Source organism: Cryptotermes secundus, unplaced genomic scaffold (genome assembly GCF_002891405.2).
Source record: "Cryptotermes secundus unplaced genomic scaffold, Csec_1.0 scaffold533, whole genome shotgun sequence".
NCBI classification, from domain to species: Eukaryota; Metazoa; Arthropoda; class Insecta; order Blattodea; family Kalotermitidae; genus Cryptotermes; species Cryptotermes secundus.
This window is the reverse complement of record NW_019731275.1, coordinates 69,912-88,888: the sequence shown is the minus strand read 5'-3', so window position 1 is coordinate 88,888 and position 18,977 is coordinate 69,912. Positions and strand designations below refer to the sequence as shown.

Here is an 18,977-nt window from a genome sequence, read left to right as displayed (position 1 = left end):
TGCATGCACAATTTACATTGGCAAACCTCAAAGGAAAAGGAAGCCTACCTAAGAGGATAACATTAAAATTTATCTCCGAGAAATATGTTGAAAGAATGTAAACACAACTGAAATAGGTTGGGATGGTGATGAACATTTGGGTTCCATATAATGGAATTTCATGATGAACTTACCAATTGCTCAAGGAAGATTCCACACCGTGAACTTGGCTGATTATCAAAGGGAATACCTTGCAATGTACTGCAAATTATGTATTAAGATACTGACTTTTCAGTCTTGAAGGCAGGTTACTCATTTGATAAATATTAATTCACCTGCTATTGAAAATGTCAAAGAAGTGAATGCAAGTTTGAAATCAAATGGAAGTATCTTTGATTAAAGAGGCTAATATTAATTAGTAAATTTACCAATTATTTTCTCTCGTCAGGAAGCATATTATATCACCTTAATCCCAAAATGATTTCAACAATAAGATTCCTTTATGAGTAAATAAAAAAAAAAAGCAATAATGGTACTAGATTGGGTGTACATATATATAGTAAAATTCAAATGCACCACTATATATTAGTAAATAAAAATCTCAGTTTCCTGTGTGATAGTCAGGATTCACTCAATTGCAAAATAATCAAAGACATCATAGCATTTTTTCATCCTTTCAGTTACACCTAAATGCAGATTCAGAATTTTCCTTTTGAAACTCAATTTGTATTTAAAGAGGTGCACATACCTGGATTCAGTCCCAAGGTTTGTGAGATTTGTGGTGCACAAAGTGTTACTGAATTGGATTTTTCTGAGCCAGTACTTCTGTTTCCTCTAACAACTGATCCAACAGTGCATCATATTCATCTATCACCACTGACTTCTATCCGCACCAGTTATTAGTTATAATATATGAGGTTTATTTTTGAAACCAGTTCTATCTTTTGTCAGTGTCTATATTCAAGCAGCAGTGGTCATTTTGAGTTGTGCAGAAACTAAAATTATATACCCTTTGTCCTAGTGTTCAAGAATCAGAGGAGAAGTACAAGAACAGGGAATCTCACAAAGAAGACACCGACCTGATTGCACACTTGAAGCAGGCATTAGAAGAACGGGAGCATGAAATCGCATGTCTCACAGAAGAGAAGCGATTCTACCAACTTGAACTAATGAACCATGAGTCAACATACAATCACCTGTTTAGTGTACAGCCAATCACAGGGGTGATGGACCCATTGCATCATCATCGTAAGAAAGGTTTGAAGAGTCCAAGCAGGCAACATCAGTTACATCCACCAAAAGCTCAAAGGTGGCAAGTGACAGCCTCCTCTGTTCCTGCCCTTTGTACCCACTCAAACACAAGTCATAGGAAGGATTTTATAGTTCAAAAGTCAAAGTCTCTAGAACCCAGCATGATCCATATAAAACAAGACCTGCATGGTAAAGTTGCAGAAACCTCCAAGCCTGTTTGTAAAGATAAGTCTCATCAAGTAATGTCTCCTTTAGATCACGTATCTAATCTAGTCAGTACCACTGAAAACTCTACTGTAGAGACTTGTGGGTTACAGTCCATAGAAACAACATCTAACTTCAATTCTGTTCCAGATCAAATTGTCTGTTCTGGAACTAGCGAGTCACTCAAAAGTGACAAACTGAGATCTGTTCAGGGTAATTCAGACCAGATCATGGCAGACCTAAGTTCTATAACAAATTGTGAGAGTGCAGTAAGCCAGGACTGTCCACTAACATTCAATGCAGTAGATGTCCCAGATTCGAGAATGTCAATATTGCTGCAAAGCCATAAAAGTGCTGAAAGAAGTAAAATTAGTAATTCTGAAATTAGGTCAAAGTCTGTAGAGACAGCAGCAAATGAAGTTCGTTCCATAATTATAGGCAGTGTATCTACCCCAACGCTGCAGTAAAAACACAATGAAATAATTCATAAAGGTATTGTGCATGCAATGCACTTATACCAGCCTGAACTGAGATAAATTACCATGTCCAGGTGATCCAAGTTACCACAACTTAGTCATACCTAGTACTTGTCTTCAGCATTACTCAGCTTTTACCTCAAGTTGCAGTTAGCTGAAAAGAAATACAAGAGCCAAGTTGGAGAAAAGTCAGAGACTCTAGTCAGTGTAACTAAAAAGGAACAGGCAGCTTTTGCCATTCTTTCAATGAAATGCATTCACATGAAGACTTAAAGACATAAAGTTTACTCTGTGATGGTGTGTCAAGCCACTGAACATTTCTTTACATATATACATTAATCATGTCTCCACACTTCATAGTGCCTTATGTCTGAATTTTAAACATGCAATCAATCAGGGAATGCAGAGCTGTCCCTGATGGGCATAAAAAATTGATCTAGTGCAGTAGGTAATGTACAACACAGGTTAATATGAGATGTTTTAGAAAATAATTTGACGACAGGTATTCTGAGCTGCCATCTGTCTAAATTGTATACATATCGAATTGTGTAGCACTTCAATTTGTACATCCTCTTTCCCAAAAATTAGAAATAAATGCTGTACATTTTTTATGTCATTTTATTTCACAGTTTTACATACAGTGATGCAGTGGTTTCAACCACAAAGTTTACATACACAAAACCTTAGACTGCAAAGGTCATGGCATACCATAATAAATGTATCCCTTAAAAATGAAAGACAGTTTTAATGGAAGAAATACTTACAAAAACTAGATAGTCAATGAAGGACAGACTGAAGAAAGACTAAGCGAAAAATATGTACAAAATGAATGCACAGCATTACTGTACCGAACCCTCCTTCCTTTCTGTCCACAGTAAGCCTGTCAGTACAGTAAAATGTGCAGAGTTAACATTCTATTAGACAAGTAATGACAAACCAACATTAATTTTTAAATGTGAATGTCAACTTGGTTAAGAATAACAGACAGGTACCAAAGCTGTCAACAGGAACTGGAGTATTCCTAATGTTTGTATTGACAGCACTGTTCCCAAAGGTACAAATATGATGGTATGTCCAGTCCTGTTAGATAACCCACTCCATGAATTGAAAATAACTTCACATTGTAGAAAATTCTTCAGTTCTGGCCCCAACTTCCTAAAACTCAATGTTGAATGGATAGTGCTTGTGGTCTTTAATCCTGAAAGAGAATTTCATAATCAAAATCTGGTTGGTTGCCACACTCTGACAATTAAGTCATTTGTGCTTCTAACCTCATTTTAATATTAACCTCCACATAATATCTCCCAAATCATATCTTCCCATGCAGCTTACCAACCAATATTATGTCCCATCAGTTTCACATTTCTCCTTGAATGTCACAAATTACAACAGGTCAGAAACAAAAATCATGAAATGCCTTGTAACAGAATTCATCATTCCTCCTGCAATTTCATTTCTTAGGCCAAAATATTCTTCTTGGTACTTCGTTCTCAAAAGCTTTAAATCTCTGTTGTTCCCTTGTAACACGAAACAAAGACTCAATTTCTTAATCTAAGACAGTCATTAGGATTCCTAGGATGGGGGATCAGGAATAAACACAGGCATTCATGCCTTGAGTGGAATTTGAACCCATGATCCCAGTATTCGATCAGACGAAGACATTTCATGCCTTAGAATGCGTGGCCACTGTGATCGGCAACCCTTTCATTAGGAAAACTTTTTTATTTTCAACTTTAATCGTAATTTTTAAATGAAGCTTGCAGAAAACTAAATATTGTTAGCTCAAACGTTTCCAACTATGTGACCAACTTAGCTGAACAGCAGAAGTGGCAAGACACTGGCAGAAATAATAGCCAAATGAACTATTTTGTTGTGAATTCATTTTTAAAACCACAATCTTCCACCATACTGAAAAAAAATGTAATTTTTAGGCAGATAATTTTACAGAATGTTGTAAATATGGTTATTTACCTCAATTTTGCAACACATGCCAGTCGTCTTTATCATCCACAAGTTAAATCCAATGCTTAAGTGACAAGAGATCAAGGATAGGTTTATTTTCACTGATAATATCGTACACCATAATTATACAAGACAGTAGGATTGTTATGAGTGACAGTCCTGATATGGAAAGGCTTAATACTTCTCAATTTGAGGTCTTCCCTTATTCATAAAAAAATTCACTAGCACTTCCAATGTACAGCTCTCTTGGGATTACTTACCAGTTCAAGTGACAGACACGTCCATTGCAATCAAAGGAATCGATGATGGCTACATCCTCTGGAGACAATTCAAAGTCAAAGATCTGACCATTCTGTTCAATACGTGATTTTGTCACAGACTTTGGGATTGTAATATTACCCTGCTGCACCTAGAATTATATATAAACACACTTTAAAACATCAGAAGAACTCCTGTCATGTTCCACTATTGCCTATAAAACTTACTACACTGAAGGCAATTGCAAAAAGAACTATAAAGAGGGACAGTCGACAGTTTTTGTTAATAATCAATAATGTGATTATAGGATGCAGTATTAGAAGATTATTCAACACTAACGGCTCCACTCTGTGTACTCATAATACAATCATAACATCCAATACTGAAGAAAAACAGGTGTCAAGAAGGTGTTCTAAATAAGAATTTTTCACAAAAATGACAGCTGACAAGAGCATGGCTATTGCTGCCGGATCCACATACCCCAGAATTAACACTACATGCAACGAGCATGTGTAACATTCTACTGGCACAATGTGGTACTAAAATTGCATGCAGCATTGTTATACCTGTCTTGATAACTTGCCAGTCCTATTCTGCTCGTACTACAATCATACTCGTATGGTCATTCTCAGGCTTCTGATCTGAAACACCTCGTCCAAGTGAAAGCAAAGATGAAGTTCCATGGCTTCTTAACCCTAGCACCAGATGCAGTAAGAGGTCAGGTTCATGTTCTGGATAATTTACAAACACAGAAAAAATGCTTCCACTACATGTAGGATAGGGTGGGACCCAGCCAGTGTGAATGTGGCAGTGAAGAGAAAAATCCTACCCTGCCAGAAATCAAACTCCAATCACCTAACCCACATCATTTCACTTTACTGACAGCAATTCCACATACCTCTAGCACCATCAAGGGCGTCTCTTACCTTATATAACAACAAAGCGGCCTCCGTAGTCTGGAGGTAACGTTCCCACCTCATGACTCGTGGTACGCGGGTTCAAATACCCAGCGGAGGTCGTCGAATTTTTAAGGGCGGAAAAATTCAGGGAACAAGTCCTCCGGGAGGGACTTTAAGCTGTGTCCCCCGTGTCGTAACTTTATGGCACATAAAAGAACCTCATATCCCCAAAGGGGATCACTGAGCCAAATTCCAGGACGTTTCCCGCCCAACAATAGCCTCTAAGGCCTCTGATAGATGAGGGAAGCATTATAGACACCGCTAAGCAAGTGGCCGAACTCACTTGCTCGGCGGGACTGACGGTACACACCATTTATCGGTAGGGTAAAGAGACTGGTAGAATATCATAGAGGGAAGCACAATAGATCAAACTGGTCGCGGTGCTTGGGGAAACCCACCCTCTCTAAATAACTAACTAATTATATAACAACAATCTTTTCAGTGCAATCTATAAGAAGCTTCATATGAAAAGTGGGATTGTGAGTATTATTAGCAGACTGATACATGAACATACACAGTAGTACTCCCCCTAAGTCAGAGATGACATACCTACAAATGTCGGTGCGAAGATAAAGTGCAGGATTGATGACTGGCAGTGGAACACCTACCCCAGGACCAATTCAGCCACCATATATACTTACCTAGGTAAGGATGGATCTCAAAGATATTTTGACTAATAGGAATTGTCCATAAAGGTGGAACTCTGAAATAAGATGCTCCTTAACACTTCCTGTCTTTTGTTCACATACCTGGTACCTCAAAACAATCTGAGCAGGAGTCTTTTGATATTTTTCAGCCAATGCTTTCAGCTTTGGATCATCCAAAAGCTGTGGATCATCAGGCTTTGCCCATGGACGATCCGGAGAGCCCAGTGGGCTGTATGCAGTGATTGTTACACCTTTTGATTTGCAGAATTCTATTAACTTCTTTTGGTTCAAATATGGGTGACACTCAACCTAAAAAGTAACAGTATTATCAAAATTTAAACTGCCTAAAAACACATTCTTTGTTATTTTACACGCCTCATTGGTCTTGTCATTCATTCACTACAAATGTAATCCTTTTGCAGTGAAGCCAGCCACACTAGATATCATAACACATAAAATCAGAAATGAATTTTCCTTGTAATTTATTTATAGTTTTCATGACATTAAAAACGTTTAAAATAAAAGCTGAAGAGCTTAAAGGTATTTACATTTTATGTAATGATCCATTTTTAAAAAAATGAAAACAATTGAATTTGGGGTTTATTTGAAGCAGGGTTACAAATGGCTGACATGCATCAAAATTAAAATTTTGTAACAAATTTTACAATTAAAACTGCACAACTCACATTTTCCATCAATATCATGCAGCTATTAACATCCAAATCACAATCTAACATGTAAAATTACCAAGTGAAAAGTAATATTTCACAGACAATGTTCCAACACGAACCGTTTGTTAAAAAAGTGCTCGAACTATGTGACTAACTAAAGTAAAATGTATGAAGGTGTTGAGGCCCCTAGTGTCATCATAGTTTCATGAAAGGTGACCCCTTGGTTCAAAAGACACAAAGATATGATACCATCTCATAAAGCATGGTAACAAGTTAAATTTGAGAGTATAAGTCACAAGAGCATTTCTTTCCTTCCTTCCTTGAAGTCTTTCAGTTTGATCCTCACAATGGACAAAGAAATACTAACAATTATTTCCTGATCTAGACACACACCTGGTTGGTGACTGGCTTGATGCTAGCAATGGCCAGAATTCGTTCTAGCTGCTGCGAATTAAAGTTGGACACCCCAATTGACTTGGTAAGACCCTGTTCTACAAGCTTCTCCATTTCCTTCCATGTGTCAACATAGTCCACATCACTGTAGAGTGTTTTGCCATCCTTTTCTGGAAAGAGGTCTCCGCCTTCCTACAACCAGGCGCACACATTTCAAATTCACAATACTTCAAAGCTTTACAGCCAATAAAATATATGTCACAAAGATGGTTTGGTTTGTTACTTTATTTACCGACACTTTCTTAACTGCATGTTACGAAATAATAACGCTGACAACTGTTTTTTGTTTGGGTATGACACTTGGGCCTTTATTTTAGGGAAAGAACATAATTTACAAGTTCAAACTGTGGTCTTTTGGGTTGACCCTGTGTAGTCTTGTAGGTAAATACTGTTGTTTCAGAGAAACATGCTGCCTCCATCTTCAAAACTGAGGTGTGTTGGTTGAGGAACAAGACTGGTTATATTAGCAGGTTTTAAGGAAGGTGGGCAAGGAAATGAACCCTGATCCAGGCCAATGGAAGACAGACAAATGGCCACTGATGTGGCACTGAACCATGACACTTACATTTACATAAGACCACTATGTCGTTGAGTTATACAGCATACAGGAATCCAATCCACATTAATTTCTATTTTACTATGAAGTCACACAATGATCGGACCAACAAACAGTTTGTGCTGTCCCCCTTGTTATACATGGCCACAGCCAGTACAGTCTCCATGCTGAACTGGATATACCCTTTCATGAGAATGGTTGCAGCACAAAATATCTAATGAGCTGTCAACTCACACCAGCAGCAAGGCAGAACCCCATGTCAGTGGCCTTCCTGCCCTTCATCCAGAACACATTCAACCACATCAGCAGTGTCTGTCTAAGCATATCATGATGCTACACCTTCCAACAAGAAAAGTCACCAGCTTCAATTCGCCCATCTTGGTCTGAAAGCACTGGGTGTATACAGTGCCTCCTGCAAGTGTGTGAAGATGTACACTGGACAAATCAGTTGCTCCATTCAGATCAGGGTTAATGAACACCGCTGTCACATCTGACTGTAACAACCGAAGAAGCTGGCTGTGGAGGCACACAGCATTAGCATAGGTCATCAGATGCGGCATAACAATACCAGGATTCTAGCCAAAGCAACCAGGAGCAAGGATCACTTCATAAGCAAAACAATAAACAATATGAACAAGGAAAATGGGAAATAACATAAGCAGATCATGGAATCCTCGTATCTACTCCTTGAAGGAAAGAGAAAACGTTCTCCAAGAGCAAGTTAGCTACTTCCATGTGAAATGATACTCCTCTACTTGCGTCTTCATAACAAGGCCTGATTTCCCACTTCCCACCATCAGAGGCCATGGAAAGGACCATCTTTCACAAATTCTCAAAGTTCAAATTGCCCTGCTGTGTGGAAAGCATATTGGGCGCTTGCAAAGGCTGCCTCTTCTCAAAACTCAACTTCTCCCCCTGAAAAGGGCCAGTTTCTTACCCACAGCTCCCCAGTGGCCTGGACTGGGATCCATTTCCTTACCCCATCACTTTGGGTCTGAGAAATCAACTCCCCTGCAACCTGCCTATATAATTAACCCACACATTTCAATCGGGAAGATGGAGGCAGTACATTCCGCCAAGAACACTGATATCTATCTACCTACAAGACTACACGGTGTCACTATGCAAGTCACAATCTAAATAATCACTGCCTGAAAGCCTGAAAACTTGTAACATACAAATGTTCGATGATAAGTGCTCAGGAACATATCTGGACTTATAAAGAGTAATGTGAGTGGGCAATTTAGGACAGTATGTAATGGAGAAGTTCATGGTTCACAGAGGCACCTGGTACTGTTACAAGATTACAATAGACTGTATATGTGATTTTGACATAAAAAGGAATTCATACAAAATTTTGGTTGGGAAACCTCTTGGAAACTAACTAATCAGAAGACTGGCACGGATAACATCCAGATAAATGTTAGGGAAATCAACTGTAAGGATGTGAAGATGAACTGGCTCAAGGATGTATCCAATGATAAGCTCTGGTATCAGCAGTACTGAACATACTACATATACTACTAGAAGTGTAGTTACAATTATAAAGAATAAGAGAGGAAGGTAATTATGAACAACAAATTTTTAAGACTCTGGAGGGAAGCATTCACAGACACTTTCAAGGTACTATCCAAGCACTTACCTGGACAAAAAGACCAAGTCAGGCTAACCAAATTCAGGGAGGGAACTAAATCCAAGAACTACTGAACGAAGCAAAAGTGATAACAATATACCGTGATGTTTGGTCATATCTGTAATACGAGGGTAAGTCAATAAGTAAGTTACAAATGGATATAGAACTTAAACAAATATGAGTACTGATTTGAAAAATGCTTTTATTTCTCAACATAATCTCCCTGTATATTGAGGCACTTGTCCCATTGTTTCACAAGCCCCTGAAAACTAGCAGCATAAAATTCTATGGACTGCTGTCGCAACCAGGTGGTGACTTCCCCTTCTACAGCTTCATCGTCGGGAAAATGTTCAGCCGAAAGATGATGTTTAAGAGGGCCGAACAAATGGGAGTCGCTTGGAGCAAGACTCATCATCTGTGACAGTTTGGGCTAGCATATTGTGTCCATTTTGGTAGCGATGGAGATGCTGTAATGCCAGACCCATTCTTTGCATTTTGTGTTGTGGGATCAGCATGCACGGCACAGACTTTGTGAAAACCTAACCTGTCATGCGACTTCCATTTGTTCAGCCCTCTTAAACATCATCTTTCAGCTGAACATTTTCCCGACGATGAAGTTGTAGAAAGGGAATTCACCGCCTGGTTCTGACAGCAGCCCAAAGAATTTTATGCTGCTGGATTTCGGGGACTTCTGAACAATGGGACAAGTGCCTCAATGTACAGGAGGATTATGTTAAGAAATAAAAGCATTTTTCAAATCAGTACTCTCATTTGTTTAAGTTCTATATCCATTTGTAACTTCCTTATTGACTTACCTATGTACAACAGTCCTAATCTTGTGAATGCAGGCAGGAAATTCAACGACACCTTGCTATGAAGTGTTCTGTGATAATAAGTTGAATCTTTTTTGCCAGTGTAACCAACACTGAACCAAGAATTATCATGTGCAGCAAATAGCAAACACACAGCCCCAGACAGACTGCAAACTTTGTGTGTGCAAGTACACACATGTGCAACTAGAGACGCATTATTTCCTACTCCTGCCCCACAGTTTTTTATAAGGTGAATACTACTAGCCTTTCCATCTTGTCACAGTGCATAAAGTGCGTCAATAATGTCTGCATGTTGCAGTATTATTTCTGTGATGCCTACATAGGAAAAGTCCCTAGTTATGATGGCATTACAGTTTTGTTTTGTATGTCATGTTTCAGAAAGTTTCCTCCACAGTCCCTCCTAACAAATGCACAGATAATATATTAAAGTAGGACATAATTGATTCTTTCATATGTCCCATTTAATTAATTTTTCTGTCACAATACAATTTGACACTTATAACAAACTAATGTACAGGGTGTCTTATTTCTCCAAAAATCAATTGATTAATGTCAGTTTTACTGACAAAAGCAGTAGAACTAATCAAGTGGATGAGATCAGCATTTATATAGGCTTTTTTCAGCTTATATGGCAAATGTAACCATTTCCATTCCAACAACTCACCTGAGCACATACCATCTTTACTAACCAAATCTCCCATTTCTCTATATAGGAAATGTTTTGTCAGCAAAAATTCCTTTTTCATATACACTCCTGTAAATTATCATTTTTCTTAATGATGGCACTTTTGAAGACCCAACATATTAACCATGTTAAATGACACATGCCTGGCATTTGCAACTGTTATCATATCTACCTGGTATGCCATTGGCCAATGAATCAAATAGAGGTCTAGGTAATCCAAACCCAAGTCACTCAGGGTCTTCTTCAAGGCAGGTGCAACCAAGTCTGTTCGATGGAAGGTGTTCCACAGCTGGAAAGACATGCAAGGAAGCACAAAAAACAAGTGTAACCAATTTTACATGAACATTCTACCTTCCCAATCCCTCAGACGAGCAGTACAACAGCAAACAGACTGAACAAGAATATCTAGTGCATTCTTGGAGGTGGAATTAAGAAAATTAAGCACTAAATCTATTTGCAGTTTAAGTTCTACAGGGTGTACTGTTCATCATCAGACTGGTCTCCACAGACAACATGGCATTCTTCTCCCATACACCTGCTACTGTAGCTTATAATTCAAGGCTGCAGTTTAACTCACTTTACTGTACAGAAGGGACTCAAAGTGACCATGTCCTTCAAAGCATGCCTCAGATCATGAGAATGTTTCCAGGTGCACATCAAAGCTGCTATATGAGAACAGTGGAAATTTCATACTTAATACTTGCTTCAAGTTCTTCTACAAGACTGGGGATTGTTCCCATACACTCTTTCCTTCAGCATGTCCCACAAATAAATATTAAGGATTTCAATTGGTGATCACATGGGCCATAGTCCTCAACTTATGACTCATTTGCCAATAACTTCCTCTAATGCATCGAAAGAATTGTTAAGAGTGTGTGCAACTGCATTATCTCACATAAATTGCAATAAAAATTTCGTTCTTTAAATTTTAACAATACAAATATGGTGTGTATACAACTTAGACTTGTTTCTTATTTGTGATCTTACATTTTGATAAATTAGCTTAATTCATATGATTTCATATTAAGGTATGATTTTGGAGTATCTTGTGAGGTTCTTATTATGACTAGTATATGTTTTTATTTTCATTTTATTGTTTTTATTCACAAATGTGTTTTACATGTATTATATTTGTATTTTCTACTGTTGTATTTTGACAATCTGCTTGTTTGTAAAGCAGTGATTTTTTATCTGACTGTTCCTATATCCGATGGTTGTTCTCACAACATTGTAAAGATCTTATGGAATATAAACTAACTAACTAACACAACTGATCTTCATCAATCAGTTGAAGATGGATGGAAGTGTCAATCTCACATAACACTTGGCACTGTTTCATGAGAAAACGACAGACCCAGATACCCTCCATGCCCTAACTGCATACCAAACATGGGCACAGAAAGTCAGGGTGGCTGATATAAAGAAAAACTGAATTCCTTTTACATGCAGGAATAGCAGGCTGTGCCACAAAATGGATATCTGCTAGATGAAACAGCAACTATGCCATAGTTTAGACAATGCTCTTGATGGTGCACAGTGAGTGTTGCTATTATAGTAGTGGATGATCTGAAGCCTTCCTACCAGCTGTCTACAGCAAAGGCCTCTTGGGCAAACAGCATTATCAATCAGGAGCTAGAATCCAACATTTTAGGAACTGTCCTCATCACCAAGGATTTATGATGGAGTCTCAAAAACATTAGGTATACTAAGTCCATATTATGGGCCGTGCCATAGCTCAAGCGGTTAGTCGCTGGCTTCCCACCGCGGCAGCCTGGGTTCGATCCCAGGTCTGGTCAAGTGGAATTTGTGGTGGACAAAGTGGTGCTGGGGCAGGTTTTCCCTGCCAATCTTCATTCCACCAATTGCTCCACAATCACCCTCACCTATCATCTGGGGCTGGTACAATAGGCCAGAAGTGGCTGCAAGACAAGGGACTCAGTTCCAACCCACTAGCAATAAAAAAAAGTCTGTATTGTATGCATATCAGAATACAGTAAACCTTTGCTAATCCAGTTACAGTTAATTCAGACTGAAATATGAAAAATGCTGCTCACAGTTCAGTACATACTTTAAAAGACACATGGCATTTAGGAAGGCAGATGAGGCACTTGTATGTTCAGATATAACTTGACAGTTTCTTCAAACCTGCATCATTACGTTAAAAAGCAAGTAAAACTTCTAAGTTTTCTACCGATAAATAAATGTATTGCCACTTTTTTTAGTTTTTAAATACAGGCTCTATTGTGATATTATTTTATTTATTTTCATCAGTACTACTTCTATCATTAAATTTTCCATTTATTTGTGTTCTAAGTTTTTTTTCTTTGGGGGGAGGGGCTACCTTTTGTTTCACTAATCTAGCTGACTTGTCCTCCCAGTTAACCTGGATTAACAAGGGTTTACTGTATATTAAATTATAATTTATTCAGCTGTTCACTATGGGTAAAAATACTGGCATTCTCTTTATGTCAAAAACAGCAAACATTCAATAAACTTGAGCAAATTTTTCTAGAACTAGTTTTAAGAAAAACACCTTCAAAATGTGAAACCTTGCTTGTGATGAACAGATCTTCACGCTTCACGACTTTCTCTTCAATCTTGGCCTTAATTGCAGCCCCAACTTCAGGTTCATTTCCATATACATGTGCACAATCAATGTGTCGGTACCCAACATCAATGGCGTCCTTTACTGCTTGAGTGACTTCACCAGGTTTGGACTGAAATTTAGAAACAACATTATGTACTGCTCTATGTACGTGAAATCAGTAAACAAGACAATATCTGCAGAGTTTATCAAGTTAAACACCTATTAAAGCAGCTAGAGTGACCTGAAAAAAAAGTACATTTTGTTTTAGAAATATCAGTTATAAAAATATGATATGATGTATGGAACAACATTCCAGTCAACAGAATATTCACATTGTGAATCTCTGTGAAGAGAGTGGACAGGAGTACATCGATGCAGTGCACAAACTTTCCAAATGCACTCTTTGCTACCATGCAGACATCACAGACCTTAACATTCACTTATTCTGAATACAAAACAGATTACTGCACAAGTAATCATACTTCAGACATCATATTTCGGTCAGGAAACATTCAGCATGTTTAGTTAACAAATATCATCTGAATTCTATGTAAGATTTGAGGCTTTCACGGCGGTAAAAGCAGTCTGCTTTTACCGGTTCTCACAGTCTCTTCGCTTGCAGATTTCTTATATTTTTTCTTCTACCCTGAAGATGGAGACGATACGTTCCTCCGAAACGTCGGTTAACACCACATATACACGGTGCCAAATCCCAGAAGACTGCTTTCTTCATCATCTGAATTCGTTCACTAAGACAACGTGATAATGAGATTTCCTTTTTAATTTTATTTATTTATTTTTTTTTTTTTTTGCATTAAGACAAAACAATTGACAAACAGGGGCACAAAGTTCAGCACCTTGGTAATAGGTTTAGAGTAAGATGTGTAACTGCAAAATTCAACCCTCTCACCATAGTGCATATTATAAGAAGAGGCACTGATTTAACAGACTGGTATATATATCAGCAATGTATGGTTATTCAGCACACCAACCCAAAATGGGGTTGCCTGAAACATCAGTTTTTACTCCAGCACTCACAAAACTGATTGCGCTAGAAGATTCCAGTCCTCCTCCTCCTTCTTCTTCTTTGGCTTTAAGGAAAATCAGTGCTACGTAGCACACTGCAACTAAATTAGATCCAAGGAGGAACTTTCCTGTACTTTCTCCACAAGAACAAATCAAAATCAATCTTCATAGTTTTGACTTTGTAAACATCAAAATGAAAGAAAATGTATGCTTTATGCATACCGTTCCTTCAGACACTCACATATTTGATTTCAAAGACATAACATCATTGAAAATCATATCTCATTATACGTATTAAACATTCAGAACTGTAACTTATAAATTAATCTGAGCAGGAAAATTCTACCATCATTATGGTATATTTGTACAAACGTTTTACAGAACTCTATTTAATAATTAACCTGACATTTCAGTGTACATTACATGTATTATGATTCGTTGTGAAACATGAACCACCCAACTGAGTAGGTGTCTTACATTCCCCCCTCTCCCTAGGTCAGAAACAGATCCAGTTTCTGAAACGCATTTTCAAGTTTCTAGAATATCAGACAATGCACAAAATCCAAAAACTCTATGATTATGATAAATATTATAATTTGTCAGGTTATTATTTCAGAATATACAAATTGTGACTGTGATTAAACTGGACTGCACCCCTTTTCATTAACAAGTTATTATCCCAACCCCACTGCCCACTACCGTTCCGACTATTCACTTCATTATCAACCATATTCAGACTCTATGATCTGATGTGAGCTGCTAACTTAGATGGCACCATGAAACCAAATTCCATCCTCACTGACATGTGAATTCAAATGTCATAACAGTAAAACCACAATAAGCAAGAAACAAAGTTATATACGAGGGATCAGGTACAAAATGAGCATTTGATAATTGGAAGAACTGAATGACTGCACAGGCTATGATGAACCTGGATGAGGGTGGCTTTTCATAATTTGTTACATTTGAAATGTAATGGACATCAGTGACTGTATCATATCTTTGTAGTACAATGTAAAAGTATTCACTGTTACAGCCATACTTTAACAAAGAAAATGTATCAACTATGTCCTTCAATTCTGGAATCTGTCAATTGTTTCCTAAAAAATATTTCATCCCAACAGTGAAACGTGTATAACTGTATGAATCCAGCACAGGAACTGATGGCTGACACAGTTGCAGACGAGTGACAAGACCTTTCCATTTAGACAATACTGGGCAAGAAATGCAAATAAGTGTTGATATCATGTTGCTTTCCCAATTGCCTACATGCTCTTGATGGCAAACATGTCAGAACTAGTGCTGCCACGGAATTCATCCATGCATTACAATTCCAGGGAAAGTTGTTCTGTTGTTTTAATAACATTGGTAGATGCATAACAGGCCAGTATATCAGAGCATATGGAAAGAAAACTGTTGAGGGAGGTTGGTAACCACCTACCACCTACATGGTATCAGAACCCAGAAAACATCAGTCAGCGATAATCATTTACATTGTTATATTTCATCACACTAATCAATAATTCTGTTGAGGTCTGGGGTTCATCTACAATTAGTTTCAGTTCATCTGAAATTTTATGTATTCCAGCTCTGATGGTTTGAAAACGGAACACTGCATGTCCCCCCAAACAATCTTCTAGGTATCAAGGATGTGAGGCTACATCATGGTCAGAGACATTCATTTCAATTAAGAAGGTACATGTTAAGACTGAATCCTGGATCAAGGGCAATTTTTTCTTATTAGCTATCATATATTCATAAGCAAAGGGACTCATACAAGGACCCTCAGCTAAAAGAGCAAAGGAACTGTTGAAGTTAAACAGGTACCAGCTACAATGGGTGGTGGGATTACTTACAGGACACTGTCACCTTAAAGCACACCTCTTCAAACTGGGACTAAGTGACAGTCCCACTTGTGAGAGGTATCAAGAAGAAAATGAAACAGCCACACATATCCTGCGTGAATGTGAGGCCTTAGCTTATTTAAGATTATGTCACTTGGGTCAATATTTTATGGAACCAAGTGACTATTTCGATTTTCCCACATCCAAAATCCTGCACTTTGAATGAAGCACAGAATTGCTGAGGGGATAATCAAAAGGGGAAGCACAACAGACCAATGTAGTTCGTGGTGCAAGGGCAAAGAAGGTCCACCCCTTATACATTCATTCATTCATTCATTCATTCATGTATCATATATTCATAAAATGCCACAGAAAACATTAAAATTATTCTAACTACATGTACAAGTAACTCAATTTTACATAATGTTATCCAAGAACATATTTCCAACCTACTAAACAGCTTGGAATCTTTGTGTTTGACAAATCATCCCAGCCAAAGATACTTTGCTCATAATTAAACACTTGATGATGAAAAACACTATCAACAAATATTTATTTCTTTTCCTGGAAAAATAACAAGGAAAGGAGAAAAACATTTAACATTGTCCATGTGTACAGTCACCTATTTGTAAAATGTTAATAGAAGTATTCAAGTAATATAACATTGTGACATAACACGATTGTCAAAACATATTACTGTTTGTCCTAATTCGTTTCCAGTTCTCAAAATTCGTTTCTTTACATTTTCGCTATAGCATTTGCATCTCACATTATGCATAAACCTTCACAGTTACACGCACACGTATGCCGTTCTTGCTTCCATAAGAGTGCATAGCATTTGTAATACCAACCCCAATCAGAACGGGCATGGATATCGCGTGCGGGTATGGTTGGGGCGCTTGGGGTGAGCGAAATTTGAATGGGACAAAGGGCGGTACTAGATTACTGGGTGAGGCATGGTTATGTTTCAAAACATTATATTTCGCTTTCATAAGTTTCGGTTGGAGCTTCAGTTAAGGTTTCCCTATAGCAAAACAGATTTTTGTATGATGCACTGCCATGTTTCTTTCGTACTTTGGCAGTCCCACTACCGCCCACTGCTCTGTTTAGTGTTCCGTGCCTGTTACTACAGTGGCAGCACACGACGCCGAAACATCAGAGCAAGACTGTCGTAAGCGTCGTACGAACACTCGCGGCGCATTCTGAAGATGTGACCATACCCTATGGGCCTCCACGGCCTGTTACAGGGATACCTTTACTTTTTACTTACAGTTCATGGCTATTAAAAAAGGTAAAGTTGTCCCTGTGCTTAACTAATTAAGCAATATACCATGAAAGCGTATGGGGCAGTGGGTGTATATATCCACATTTTCTTGACCTCGGTACTAGCTGGAGGTGAGTAGTCAGCTTCACACCTATGTCGCTTTAACCCCGGGAAAGTGCCCCCGGTACCCACTGGATAGGAGGGGTGGGCCCCAGAGCCGGTCTGGACAACGTGGAGAAGAGAAAATTCTTGACCCTGCCGGGACTCTTAACTCCGACTCCTCGGTCGTCCAACTCGCAGCACGGCTCCCCAGTTCATGGCTACTACTTCAAATAATTTCTAGTCATTCATTTTATCACTGCTATGTGGCAAAACGACGTGCCGGGTCTTAGTGTCCCACGCCAACATGTCAAATATGCCTTACCATTTTGCCGGCCTGAGCCTATCGATGGTAACCCGTATGTCATGTCATAACGTGAACGTACAAGGCAAACACTTCAAAATAACACAGTACACTGAAACTGATTTAATTCAAACATGTAAAAACTGTATACAACCAGGTTCCTAATATTAACTGTTGGTACTATGGCCACGCACCGAAGAAACATTCTCAGGGGAACCATGTTTTACTAAACGACACGCGAACACAAGAGCAACATTGAAACGCTTATGAATTATAATAATGTGTTTAAGATACAGAAGCCAAAGTCAATCCATGAAGTGTAACAAGCCCTCTAGAAGAAAAACTTCACAACTGAGACACTCAAAATTTAATACATCCTCCTAAGGAGGGGAAAACCAACATTATTCAGCATAACGTAAAAATTATACATACTTCACATTACAGTTCTCAAGGTTAACATACTAAATAACTGACTGACCTTCCATGTTCCCAGACCAAATATTGGAAATTCAATTCCGTTGTTGAACCTAACAGTCGGAGCTTCAATTACTTTCAACGCCATAACTGCGGTAGCAAATGGTACAAATTTAACACCACCGGGTTTCAACCTCCTGTACGTAAAACACCTTCTAAATACACCCAATGTCATTGGCAGATTCGAAATTGTTCTCGTACTTTTTAACGGCAAGTGGGTGAAGTAGGGACTCGCATTTAGTATCTGTTGATGATTATTGTAACCACATCATGCAACTATTGGCGAGCCTACATACAATCGATATGTCAGTTCCCTAGTGTCGATTATGGCAACTACTATCCTCGCTTAGATGATGGCAAATGCTTGATCGGTAATACAGCGAACACCATTCTATTTTCATTTTGCATCGTACGACACATTCATGGATTTGGAACCAGATGACCAAGTCGACGGTGGTCTATTTCAAGGCATTCTTTAAAGATCTGGGGAATCCACGCGTACCTTCTGAATACTGGGCCGGGTACGTCTAAAATACATTTTCTGCTCGTATATATGGGCATACCAGCGTATGCGTACTCAGCTTGCTGGATTTGCCTTCTTATTGCCGAAACCCCACAGAATGCATTTGCCTCTGATTTTTAAACAGAAGCCATTGTACAAAAAGGGCAAAAACGAATTATTTGCAACAGAAAGCAATAACAGATACGAAACTTAGCTGTGGACACGGTAATGAAGACTCATACGTGCATATATGCACGTCATTATCGAATACTTTTTGGCATTGACAGAAATGCCAATATCGCTTCTCTCG

The 18,977-nt window shown here is 38.4% G+C and overlaps 2 protein-coding genes across 7 annotated transcripts in view; one reads left to right on the top strand and one right to left on the bottom strand.

Moving 5' to 3' along the window:
- LOC111866839 (protein FAM184A) overlaps window positions 1-2,517 on the top strand; it is a 116,589-nt gene extending 114,072 nt beyond the window's left edge. For all 6 annotated transcript variants that reach the window (XM_023856152.2, XM_023856151.2, XM_023856149.2 and 3 more), the window contains one exon: window positions 1,001-2,517. In XM_023856152.2, coding sequence (XP_023711920.1) covers window positions 1,001-1,901 — 901 coding nt within the window. In that variant the 3' untranslated portion in view covers window positions 1,902-2,517. The remainder of the gene's footprint in view (window positions 1-1,000) is intronic.
- Window positions 2,513-18,389, bottom strand: LOC111866841 (aldo-keto reductase family 1 member B1). The gene is made up of 7 exons (XM_023856157.1): window positions 18,170-18,389; window positions 13,117-13,284; window positions 10,740-10,856; window positions 6,801-6,992; window positions 5,839-6,045; window positions 4,133-4,281; window positions 2,513-3,108 (listed from the first exon to the last, which is right to left on the bottom strand). Exons 1-7 carry the CDS (start codon window positions 18,338-18,340, stop codon window positions 3,066-3,068), a joined length of 1,047 nt encoding a protein of 348 aa, XP_023711925.1. The 5' UTR covers window positions 18,341-18,389; the 3' UTR covers window positions 2,513-3,065.
- Window positions 18,390-18,977: the final 588 nt, after the last annotated feature.

What these genes read in the sequence shown, in the direction of transcription:
- LOC111866841 (XM_023856157.1), bottom strand. Translation starts at nt 18,340, where the DNA reads ATGACATTGGGTGTATTTAGAAGGTGTTTTACGTACAGGAGGTTGAAA. An exon ending in TTGGTCTGGGAACATGGAAG is followed by an intron (nt 13,285 to 18,169) that starts GTCAGTCAGTTA and finishes TCTAAATTTCAG; the next exon opens with TCCAAACCTGGTGAAGTCAC. An exon ending in ATTGGCCAATGGCATACCAG is followed by an intron (nt 6,993 to 10,739) that starts GTAGATATGATA and finishes GCCTGGTTGTAG; the next exon opens with GAAGGCGGAGACCTCTTTCC.